The sequence below is a fragment of the Protopterus annectens genome, chromosome 2.part1 (genome assembly GCF_019279795.1).
Source record: "Protopterus annectens isolate FY-2018-M chromosome 2.part1, PAN1.0, whole genome shotgun sequence".
Lineage (NCBI taxonomy): Eukaryota > Metazoa > Chordata > Ceratodontiformes > Protopteridae > Protopterus > Protopterus annectens.
This window is the reverse complement of record NC_056729.1, coordinates 1,772,123,498-1,772,136,763: the sequence shown is the minus strand read 5'-3', so window position 1 is coordinate 1,772,136,763 and position 13,266 is coordinate 1,772,123,498. Positions and strand designations below refer to the sequence as shown.

At 40.3% G+C, this 13,266-nt stretch overlaps 1 protein-coding gene across 1 annotated transcript in view; it reads right to left on the bottom strand.

Moving 5' to 3' along the window:
* Nucleotides 1-13,266, bottom strand: part of LOC122794798 (proproteinase E-like) — a 125,428-nt gene that overhangs the window by 58,322 nt on the left and 53,840 nt on the right. Inside the window, exon 5 of the mRNA XM_044063412.1 lies at nucleotides 2,734-2,876. Within this exon, the coding sequence (XP_043919347.1) occupies nucleotides 2,734-2,876 (143 nt within the window). The remainder of the gene's footprint in view (nucleotides 1-2,733; nucleotides 2,877-13,266) is intronic.

Genomic DNA, 13,266 nt, shown 5'->3' with positions numbered 1-13,266 from the left:
ATGTCAAACCCAAAGCTCTTGGAAATGCTCCACTTAAAGAAATCCCAATCCCTCCGAGCTACACGCTCTAGGGACCTAAACCTTGTCACCACAATAAACAGAACATGCTGGAGGGATAGATTCCTGTCCCAGAGACTTCCCATACTCTGGAACAGACTACCTATCTATGTCAAACAGAGCTCCTCATTAGCACTCTTCAAGAAAAAATCCTGATGATTGGATGGGAAATGGGAAATTCACCCCGGGATCATGTCTGTGGTTCTGCTCGACAGGGGCACAGGAAAATAATTTTCTTGGGTGGCGAAAGCCAGGTTACATTTTTTGGCTAGGCTTGTATGGGCCCTAGGGCCGATAGCCTAGTACCTACCTATGAACCTATGTATATATGGGTCAACTACGGTTGATTGAAAACTCACTTGATTGAAAATGAAATTGTTAGGACCACTTTACTGAAAGCTCACTTCACTGAAAACTCACTTGACTGAAACTAATTTCATTGAAAGTCATAAATGGCCTTTTCTCCACTATAGTTCAACCCTGGAGTTAGTATATAAAGTAAGGGGGGAGTGGGGGGCATAACTCCCCACATTGGGGAGGTGTGGAGGTGAAGCCCCCCACATATCTTGGTTATATATTCTCTTTTGGAAACAGTTATTTATTGCACTTGTAAGTATCACTGTGTATAGTTTAAAATGTTTATACTATGGGGGCCTATTTTATTTACTTTAAAGCAGTTATAAAGTTTGCGCAATGGTAAGCACTGCTAACCTCCGGTTACTGTTTCTTACACTCAGCTAGCTTCTACCTTGCTTAATCTGTGTAGGCAATGCTTACCCCCCACACAAACACACTTAAATACACTTACTAGTGCTTATATATGCTTACTACTGCTTATTTGTGCTTAAACCTGCTTACTAGTGCCTTATTCATTATGACACGGACACTTCACATGTGCATTTCATGCGGTACTCCAGTTCACATTTAAATGTTGTTATGTAGGTTATATGGCATAAAGATGTAAAATTATGTTCATATTCAGATTTCACATGGAAAATTACATGTGCTGCAGTGGGACTCAAACCGGGAATGCCTGTTATATATATACTGCATATATATTCCTTGTGATCCTCTTCAGCCTTTTCAGCTGCTTTAACCATGGCTAGGCGATGGGCACACCCGCGCACCTATGGTTAGCTGTACTTGGGGTTTTAAAAAAAATAAATAACAGGGTTTCTTCATTTTATTTAAATGTACTATTGCTGTTGAACACATGGGGACTGTTGGTGGGGATATGCAGACACCTATGAGCGGTCTCGCTTATTTATTTACACTTTCTTCTGTTCTACTTTGCAGGGGCGTGTTTATTCTGAGAGCTCTGCTCTCAGACACGCCCCCTGCACTCGCCCACGCTCCGTGTAGCATTAGGAGTTCAGGCAGCGTGCCTTCATTAATATGCATGGCGCGCTGCCATCCTCCTCCTAAACTGACGCTTCCATGCAGGACTAAATTAGTCCTGCATGGAAGTTTAGTAAATCCGGGGGTGAGTCTTGTCACTATGAGCCTGTGATTGATATAATTTATGTAAACAAAGTTACTTATCGAGGTTTAATGATTGTTACTGTTATTTATGTGGGACAGGAAAGCATTGCTTGGGTTGTAGTGCATCACACAGTGAGGTAAGTCAGAACAGGAAGAACAATATTTATCTGAGGTTAACAGTGTGTCACCACTGAGAAATAATCATTTATTCCTTGCACATTCAGACAATAATATCTGATAAGGTCACTAAGTGAGCTCAATCATACAGTGCAGTGTGGACCATGAGATGATTGTTATTGAAAAGGACCCCAGACAGCCATAGATTTAAAGAAGATATAAAAAGACACATAGACATTGGATTAGAATTACAGCATTCATTTCATTTCTGTAGTGATTAAAGGAAATTTCAACATGAAACTGAATGTAACTTAAATTTAATAAATGAAATTACTATGGTATATAAAGATGATTGAAGATTATACATTGTGGTATAGATATGCACTGCAAAATGCAAACTTAGTTTCATTTGGGTAGAAACTATCATGGGCTAGGCTTCTTACGATCTTCACAGGTCATTACCTAGTAAGTACCTATAAATCAAATAAAGGCATGGACATTTCCTTTTATCAAAGTGAGATGGAATCACCTGTCAGAATTATGAAGTTACCATAAAGTGATGTCACACCAACTTTATAGTCTATAGTTCATATGCACGTTAACATATATGTATCAACAAATCCGATATGTTATGAAATCAGTGCTCTGTCTATTGAATTAATTTCTATATTTAAAGGGAATAGCTTTTAACACCAAATAAATCTGTAATATTTTATTATATCCATTAAATTCTAATATCACTGAATGTTTGTCAATGTCTTTTTGTCCCAGGTCATCACGTCACCAGGTCTTTATGCCAACTTACCTACTCAGTCAACAAAAAACAAGTAACTAGCCAACCAACCAACAGAACAAAAACAAACAAACAAACAAATAAATGAATAAATAAATAAATAAATAAATAAATATCCAAGTGATTTAATAACTAAAATTGCAGCTCAGATATCACCCAGAAGTGTGTTTTATATTAACAAGAGCCTTATTTTTTAGACACTTTTGCTGAATAAAGAAATAAAAACACGACCACCTGTTCCAGTGTCAGACAAATCCATGTTGATCAGTTTATGCTATACTTACATTACAACCAGCTTTGGTGTCCCCACCAGCACAAACCATGGTACTTTTCACACTTGAACCCCACCAGTCACTCTGTCTGCAAACAGCATATTCAACATTTGGCATAAGAGCTTGTTGAAGTTTTCCAGGAAGAGGTCCACCAGCTAAAAAGCATAGAAAACACAGTAAATACTTTATTAAACTAGATACATTTCTTATAATAATTTACTTTAATGATACAAATTAACCTGGGCTGTACCTTCAAATGGTCAATGTGCTCAGTAAACAAATGTAAAATAAAACTAAAATAAAATATCCCATATAAAACTATTGATGCACTCTGTGTAGTCTGTCATCTTATCAGCAGCCTGAATGCTTTACCTGTCACTGTACACCAGTGATTTCTTTTCTAGATGACAGCAGACATGTAGATTTAAACAATGAGTTTAACTTGAATTAAAGGATCTCATTTGGACATCCAAAAGTGTCAAAACACTTCCAGTAGTTACATCTCCGTCTAACTTGCTTACTGTATAAATGCTGATGGTACAGTCACATGATCTACTATTTATTTATTTTTATTTGTTATTTGATAACCAGGGATACCATGGTTGCCAGGGAGCCTTTTTAGATGGTATTCTTGTGGACAATGAGCATTTATTTTATGTATTACCACACAAACCAATGGGCATTTTTCTGGTAAAAGGCAAAAAACCTTAAGACAAAGGGAGAGCAGTTTCTTTTATCTCACAGAAATGCAGCCTTTTAGATAACTGATGCAAATAAGAGCAACCTGCACATAACATGGGTAAGCATGCAGGCTTCATCATGTGAAGTATGTGGGTCATGCACTGCAAACAAAGATCGGAATACATGTTTTGAAAACAGTTCCTCAGTGCTGTAGTACACTAAGTTAGATTTTTTTCTGACTATTGCATTTTTGAACTAAAATGTTTTTAGAATCCAAATTGATGACACTTAGCAGTAAGAAGTTGTGCTTGACTGCTTTGCATCAGTCCTTTGATTAGAATTTGCACTGGGTTGGAAGCACTCTTGGAATCCTAAATTACATATTAAAGATTAGGAATACAGATCCTGGCCACAGCTAACTTAGAAAAACTTAGCAAAAATAAATAAACTCCTCTTGCAGAGGAAAAACAATCCAGTTTAGGGTTTAAGCAGATCTTTATTGAATAATGGATGAGTGTTGTTTGACAACTGAGCAGCTTAAATTATATGCTTCCAAGGGGGGGTACCAGGTCTGCCTACAGAGAGACAGTTTGGATGGTAGAAAATGAAGCCACCATTTGTATAAGTAATGAAACGAGGCCTGGTGTCTCCATATTAACCTGACATTACACAATCTTACATTATTTTAAATGTTAGCACGGTAAGGTATCTCTCTTAAACAGTGCATAACAAAGGTGATAAACCACCACCTTAGCTCAACTTAAAGGAGGAAAAACTTTTTTAAAAAATAAAACAGGACAGACAAGGACAGAATTCGGTCATCAAGTAAATATTTGGAAATGCTTTCACCCTTATGCTTCTCAGGTCCATCTTAAAAGGGCATTGCAGTTCTATATGCAGTTGGCAAGATACCCATCAAAGTTATAGCCAGCTATAGACCCCCCTCCATGACTCAGGACACCCACTCCTCTTACCTGGATCTACTTGACTCCATCAAGGTACCCCTAACATCCTGATCCTTGGTGACTTCAACTTCCCCACCATAGATTGGGTGAACTATTCCTGCACTAATGCACTCACGCAATGATTCCTTGACATCATCACTTCTAAATCACTAGAACAGCTCGTCTCATCCCCCACAAGGGGAGATAACATTCTGGACTTGGTTCTCACCAACATGGGTGACCACTGCACCCCTCCCATAGTATGTTCTTCCCTGGTGAGATCAGATAATCAGACTGTCTCATTCAAAGTTTCTATCCCACCCAACCACGCCCTCCCAGCCATAATCAAGCTAATAGGCTTCTCAAAAGCTGACTACAACATCCTAAGGGAGAGTATATGTAGCTTTACACCCCCCCCCCAAAGGATGCAGACAGCTATGCTGAAGAGTATGCCTGTGCAGTATACAAGCACCTGCACAACTGCATGGACTCAGCCAAACCCAACAGATCTAAAACCTGCTTCTCAAATAAACACAAACCTACATGGTGGACATCCTCTATCAACAGGCTTTACAACAAAAGGAAGAAACTGTTGTCCAAGGGTAAAAAGGAACAAATTCCACATTGGAAAAACTCCCTCCTTAGCCTCAACAAGCTAATTAGATCACTAGTGAAAACCTCCACAGCCAAATATGAATTGAAACTAGCCTCCAAAACAAAGGGAAACCACAAAGCCTTCTTCAGTTACATCAGGAACCTCCATGGCAAAGCCCAGGTTTGTTCTGAATTAGTACTTAACAGTATCACTTACACTGATCTTGTTGGCTTAGCCAACCTGCTAGCAGATAGGTCTAGTGCAAACGTCAACCCCCTGCCCCCCCCCCAAAGGACCTTTCAACATCCCTGATAGTCATCTCACACCTCAAATTTCCATAGGTCAAGTGTTAAAGACCCTATCCAAGGCAAAGAACACAGCTTCCATGGGAACTGATAGCATCTCAAGCTGTATTGTACACCATCTCCAGCAAGAACTGGTTTGCCATTGAGCACCTTATTCAACCACAGCCTAACTACAGGCTTCATCCCAGCAGAGTGGAGAACTGCCATTATCATCCCTTTGCACAAAGGTGGTGCCACTACTGATCCTGGAAACTATCACCCCATTAGCTTAACAAGTCTGATCTGTAAAGCCATGGAGTGTATTATTATGGATCTCATAAACAAGGACATTGACAATCTCCAAGCACTTGATCCCACCAAGTTTGGATATGTCAAGGGAAGATCTGGCCTGTTGAATCTGGTTGACTTCTCTGAGACTGTCAGCAACCCCCTGGATGAGGGAAAGTCAGTACATACAGTTTACTTTGACTTGGCCATGGCCTTTGACACAATCCCCCACTCTGGAATCATCAAAAAGCTAATACAACTTGGTGTAAATCCCTATATCATCAGGTGGGTGGTCAACTGGCTCACTGACAGCACACTCAAGGTCAAAATAAGTGCCTCCACCTTTGATAGCAGACCTGCCACTAGTGGAGATCCCGAGGGATCTGTCCTGGGACCCCTACTGCTTGGCATCTATTTCTCAGAGGTCCAGGCAAAGACAAAGGACATGTGGCTGACCAAGTTTGCAAACGATTGTAAGTTGGGTGCCGCCATTGACTCCCCAAATTATGTTTACATACTTCAAGAGGGTCTCACAGCAACTAATGACTTGTGCCAAAGTTGTGGCCTCAAGCTAAACCAAAAAAATGTATCATCATACCATTCGGGAAAAACATGGCCCCTACTGATTACCACATCAATGGCAACCCCTAACCACACAACCTGTGGTGAGAGACCCGGGTACTCAGGTTAACAACAACCTCACATTCGACCATCATGTAGCAGCAGTGGTCAGAAAAGCCTTTTACTTGGTTCATCTCATAAGTAAAGGGATTGTAAAGTGTTGGGAGGATGGCCTAATTGTTAAGGTGTTTGCCTTACAAACAAGGTTAACAACAACCTCACATTCGACCATCATGTAGCAGCAGTGGTCAGAAAAGCCTTTTACTTGGTTCATCTCATAAGTAAAGGGATTGCATCCAGAAAAAAGGAGGTTATTACCTCCGTGTACTCCTCCCTCATTAGACCAATAATTGAGTATAACACCCGGTTTGGTGTGTACCTCTCAAAACATTTGCACCAACTGGAAAGACCACAGAAATACCTCACAAAGAAAATCCATGGCCTCCAATACCTGTCATATGCAGACAGGCTCAAATCACTATCATTTTACTTGTTATCATACAGATTGCTCAGAGGTGATCTGTGTCTCACCTACAAGGCAATCTCAGAACCTGCCCTTGCACATTACCCAGTCAAAAGGCCTGCATCTAATATGTTACATCAACAAAACCTGCTGGAGAGACAGGGTTGTCTCCCAGAGGCTGCCCCATCTCTGGAATAGACTTCCCATACATGTCAAACAGAGTACCTCCCTGACCCTCTTTTATTTTTTTATTTATTTAACATTTGTTGACCGGGAATGTTCGACTAGGCTCCACAGAGCCTGTTTTCAGCGGAGGCCCGGGGAGAAACACTCCAGATGCATGTCTTTGGAATGTGGGAGGAAACCGGAGTACCCGGAAGAAACCCACGCGAACACAGGGAGAACATGCAAACTCCACACAGAAGGCATCCCAGCCGAGAATCGAATCGGAGAACCTCTTGCTGTGAGGCAACAACGTTAACCGCTGCACCACTGTGCCGCCCACTCTCTCTTCAAGTGAATCATTGATGAGTGGATGGGAAACCACAAATTTGTCCCAAGGGTTCCAGTTGTGTCCCTCATTGACAGGGGCGACAAGTGCCGAGTGAGGTTTATTTTTGGGTATAAACTCTTGGCTAGGCTTGTAAGAGCCCCAGGGCCATACGCCTAGTAATCTCCTATGATCATATGCATAATGTAGGTTTACCATAAGTACATACACACACACACACACACACACACACACACACACACACACACACACACACACACACATATATATGTGTGTGTGTGTGTGTGTGTGTGTGTGTGTGTGTGTGTGTGTGTGTGTGTGAGAGCTGTGTCTGCTTGTATGGGGCTTATAGTTTTAGAATTTCCTGCTCCCACCCCACATAACTTTTTCTGCCTACTCCTCCCTCCCTAGTCTCCTCTTACACGTCTTCCTCACCCATCCACCTCCTCTCCTCCTTTCTTCTCTCTTTTTTCTCCCAACCCCTCCCCTCTAGGTCTCTTGGTTCATTTCTCCCTGCTCTGTCTTCCCTATTTGCAAACTCTAGCATCGCATGTGTTCTTTGCCCTGCTGTCATATTTCTACAGTAGGAACATATATATTTGTAAATATTTATTTATGTTTGTAACATTTATTGTGAAATTTCATGAATTGTATCTTTAATTGCTATGATTTAATCTGTACTTCTGCACTATTATGTAACCTATAACTCTGATAGTAGTATTGACTTTAATGGAGCTTTTCTCCCCAGGACTCCATTGAAAATGGGTTCTTATTGACCCAATGGACCATCAGGGCAAACCAACAGCAAATAAATAATAAATAAATAATTTTTGCTGTGCCCTCTTGCTGTTGAAAGTGTGCAGTAAAATCCTATGGTGCTGAAGTATTTCTGTGGGTTCTTCAATATCTGACTTAACTTGTGCATTCCATAGGTTCATAGGTAGGTACTAGGCTATTGGCCCTAGGGCCTATATAAGCCTAGCCAAAAAGGTACACTGGCTTTCGCCACCCAAGAAAATTATTTTCCTCTGCCCCTGTACTCATGTTCTTATATAATATACTGCATTATCTGATTCATCCGGATTATGTTTCAAAGCATTTTAAAGGTTATTTAAACTGTGTTACACAACTGAATGCTCTGAATTAGTGTTTCAAGCTGTTATATAAAATGCCCCACCCTCCCCCACAAATCTAGGAAACGTGGCAAAAGGTCTCAGTTTTGCTTACTGGCCATTCCCATCTCAACTAAAAGAATTGAAGGTGTTAATTATGTCACCCCCACCCCCCACCCCCACACACATGCTCTCTGGGAAAGAGCCACCAAGATCTGTTTGCCTTTGTGTTTCTTACATTTTACTGTTTCAAAATGTGTTTTTCCATTATACTCACTATAAAAAATACTTATTTCAAAATAAAAGAAGTTTACAAAAGGACTCACTTGGGTTTAGTAGCCATTTCCCTCTAATATAAAAGGATCAGAAGGAGATAACACCTTCACCCCACTCTCTGGATACAAGCCACCAAGAGCTATTTGCATCTGTGTGTCTCACATGCTGAATTTGAGATTATTTCTGGGTAGAATTCTCTGCATTACTGCATACTTTCAGCAACATCGGGTTTTTTGTTTCACTGCACACTTCCAGCAGCGTGAGCCCATGAATGAGGGCTCTTACAACAAGCAAACACAGACACACATTTATACTTAAAATTATTATAAACCTGCATTATACACTTAAAATTGCAATGCACTTTTAAAATGGAAATGAACAAGCCTAATAGCTAAAGCATTTCTGAAGTTTACTTTCGGAGTGAATTTAAGTTGCATTAAGATGATGGTTTATCACTTCTGTCATGGACTTTTTATGAGAGGTATCTGTTAAAATTTAAAATAATGTAAGATTTTGTAACTTCAGGGTAACATGGTGACATCATGTACAACCCTCTCCATTGCATATAGAAATGGTGGCTTGTTTCCCACCAACCAAACCGTCTCTGCTTAGGCAGACCTGCTACCGTTCCCTGGAATGATACTATTTAAGCTGCTCAATTGTCAGTTTACAGTCAAACAAGAACGCTCGTCCATCATTGAATAAAGAGCTGCTTAAACCCTTACGTGGATTAAAGAGCTGCTTAAACCCTTACGTGGATTAAAGAGCTGCTTAAACCCTTGCGTGGATTGTTTTTTCCTCTTGTTTTTGTTTGCTAAGTTACCTGCAGTTAGGTTCTGACATTCTCAATCATTTACTTTGTTCTGCAGACTGTTGAGGCTGCAGGTTGGGATACCAGATCAGGGCTTCACGGATTTCACTGTCTTTTTTTTTTTTTCTAAATTACATGTAACTTAAGGTTGAACGTCGAGCTGGCACCTCGCGTTCATGAAAATCTACTGCCAATCATTAGCAGACGGGAGTTCCGCTGTGGCGACCCCTAACTGGGAAAAGCCGAAAAGACAACAACAACATGTAACTTACCCAACAGCTGGGACCAAATAGTGCACCCTGAGCCTGTATCCACACTCAGCACTGAAGAAGCATCCATCCAAAATTGGATTTAAAGAAAGTTTATTTGTAAGTCTTGGTTTTGTTGACACTACTTTTGCTGAAGTGATATTTAATAGATTTGTATCAATCAATTATACAATTTCACTGAAGTCTATTGAATGACATTCACAGAATAAAAAAAAAAGTTTAATTTGTTACTAGACAGTCTCTCTCTCTCTCTCTCAATGAGTTATTTCTTTCTTTCTGAAGTCAACATGAAATATAAAACAAAAAAATCTGAATGTATGATAGTGATGTTGGAGCTGAAGCAGTTATATGTTAGCTTTTTATTTAACTATATTGCTTTGATTTCTGTTTAACTTTCATTCATTGCTTGATGAAATCGCGGTAGCTGTTCCATGAAAAAAATGAATGCAGGAACTGTCTTATTGTCCATAACTTCTACCAGACATATGTTTCCAGGTGTTTACCACCCTCTCACTAAAAATGATTCTGCTTAAGGTTAGCCCCAATTCTCCCATCTTTGGCCTTTTTGTAAAAAAAAAAATGCTGTAGCCATTAAAGCTTCTGAGCTTCTATTACTTTTTCATCTTCACTTCTTTTACATAGAGGCCTCTTTAATGGTTATTGTCTCCAGTTTTCACAATACAAGTCAGCCGTGTAGCCTATGGGCTGCTGATCAGCCATGTGAAGTAGTCATGGGTTTGATTCCCTCTATTTCAACTTATATATTATGTGGTTCCAAGCAGGCTGCTTATCCAATAAATGCTTCAAGGGTGACTCTGCAAAGAAGCTCCTGGGTTGAACAACTTTTACTAAGTTATTATTAAATGTGTTTGGTTTAAATGTAACCATTTAACTTATTTTTTATTTATTGACTGGGTAGTCCAGTGAGTTCATCAGAGATGAACCAACTTCATTTGATGCAACTCATAATGAAAAAGATAAATGTACATTCTTAGTATTTACCAAACATTTTTGTTGCTTAGTGGGTCTGCAACACTAAAGTGTATAAAGTGTAGATTTCTGACTTTCATTGTTCTTGTTTTGTGTGTTGTGACATAAAACCATATTACCATTTCAAATGAGAAAAAACACAAAAGAAATTCAAAGTCTAGGGAATTACTACATTTTGTTAAGGTTTTCACATTTGATTTATGAAGCACTGCAATTGTTGTGTTGACTTGCACATTCAGCACTTCATTGCACACTTCTCTGCCATCAAATGGTGCCGAGGTATACAAAACTGATCTTCGTTATACAAATATTATGCCCTCCCCTTGTCCAGCAATTCTCTAATTAAGGGAGCAGCTAAGACAGCTTTTTAGACAGATGTGCAGGACAGCATAACTTCATTGTGTGCTAAACAGTCCCTGATAAATAGTTCACATAAAACAGACAAAAATATCTAAAATATTATCTCAGATATATGTTCACAGATAGACATGCACATACATAGACGCACGCATGCAAGTGCGCGAGCACACACGCACGCATGAGCACAGTCTCATCTCTGATGATGCAGCTGCAAACACAGTTGCTGAACTTTACCCCAGTGTATCCTGGTACCAAGGTGAGAGCAGGTTATTGCCTGGCTTTATATCATGCAAGCTATTTCTGCTAGCTATGTTTATCCAGTATCCTGATTGCTCCATGCATGAGTGTTACATTCTCCCAGTAGAACTGCAGATTCAACTGGTGGGCACCCAATTAAGTGCTAAGTGCACAGGACCTAAGAAAGATGAATTTCCCACATAGTTCTTAGGTGCATGTGCACAGACAAGAGTTTTCCCTTTTGCAACACGTAGTCAGGTTAGATAGTCCACTTATTTACTGCCACAAACTCCAACTCCATGGCACACAGACAATGGCTTGTGAGTATCACAACACTCTGTCAAGGCCTCCCTTAAGGGTCAACTTCACAATATGACAGAGACCACCCCCTCTCTGAAATGTCTGATGTCTGCAGGTGTATAACCAACCAAATGTGTCCGGTACTTTCCATCATCTCAAACAAACATTGCCAGTGTCTAGCAACTAGAATGAAATAGCACCCACCCAGCCTCCATCTATTACCTTACAGGTGCTGTACCCATGGTAAGGTGGTAATATGTCAACCGATCATCAGGTGGTGATAAGCTGAGTCACATGACTGTGTGCGGACACAGAATGGACATACGAGAGAAACCCAACTCTGTAGTGAGAGTGTCATGGGGCTGCTTATTTACACCATTTTATGAGTTCAACTTCACATCTAGAAGCACTTCTCACATTTACCTGGAGAAGGTGAGGCTTTGGAATATGAATGGACATGGTTCAGGAACTTAGTAGAAGAAGCAGCAGCAAGGAGCCCTAAACATTGGAAAGGTCTTGTCATAGTTGTAACCCTTCAACTCCTTAGGCTACACCAGTAGTGATAAAATGATCAACATAATAAAGAGGCCTTCCATTTAATTTTGTTGGGGGAAGCTCAGAAATGACCAGTAGATATCAACTGACCAGTAAGGCATCAGCAGCAGCATTAGCAGTCCTTGAAATGAAGGTCTGGGGGGGTGAAAAGGGTTTGGTGAAGCCATGAAGAATGCTTTGTAGTCTCAAATAACTCCTTCTGACTAAAGCCTCAGTAGACGGAAGAGTGACACTTCCCAGCCTGTTCTCAAGAGGGGGCGGGGAAATGCTAAATTTGATATTTTCAGAAAGTCAGAGATACACTAACACAGTCCAAAAACAGCTAATGGGATTTGATCTGTTTCTACACAAGAGGTCAAAGAGATACTTCAGCACTTCTGAAGTAGTAAGAATGCAGGAGTGGATGAAATTCAGTCAGTAATGCTGTAGATGGTTGACACTTTTGAGTTGCCATTGTTAATGTCATTTTCAATATTGAATGAAAAGCGGAGACAATCCTGCAGGACTGAGAAACTAGGAGGGTGCATCTCACTTTCCATTACTGGAGTGTATGTGCTACAGTTAGAGAGGATCATGTTTCTCAGCCTTCCTAGAAAAGCTATTAAGGCTTCTAGGAAGGTGACTTTATCTGATGCTAGAGAAACAACTTGGTGTTTGTCTTGGCTATGGAACAATGGGTTACATTGTTTGGAACACTGGAAGGGCAACTATGCATTTGGTGGATCAGGAGAAAGAATGACAGCATACCCAGAGGTGCCACACCAGTATGGCGTCGCGGGATTGCTGCTGTGTGCCATTTGACCTATGCAGTCAAGGAGCACACGTTCTCTTATTTTTTTAGTGCTAACATTAATGTGTTCAAGGTAGACATGGGACTTTATAAATGGTATGCATTACCTCCTCATTTATCAGAAATTTGCATGAATATGAAATCAACATGCAGCTGAGGTCTTGACAGCATCCAATTTGGGGGCATGAGGTTTACAATTTTTTGTGCAGATAATGTTGCCTGTAAGTTTCAAGTGACTGTGGACTCCATTAAGTACTGGAGTCTTTTCCTGATGAGTGAGAAGTGGCTGGTATGAAACTTGGCACCACCAAATCATAGGTATTGGTCACCTCAGTGAAAAGCGTACACAGTTCTGTGAAGGTGTGTGGGAGCAGCTGCTTGAAGAGGTGGAGTTTATGTATCTTGGAGTCTTTTTCATTTGTTATCATAGAAGGTATTAAGAGTTTTACCAGAAGATA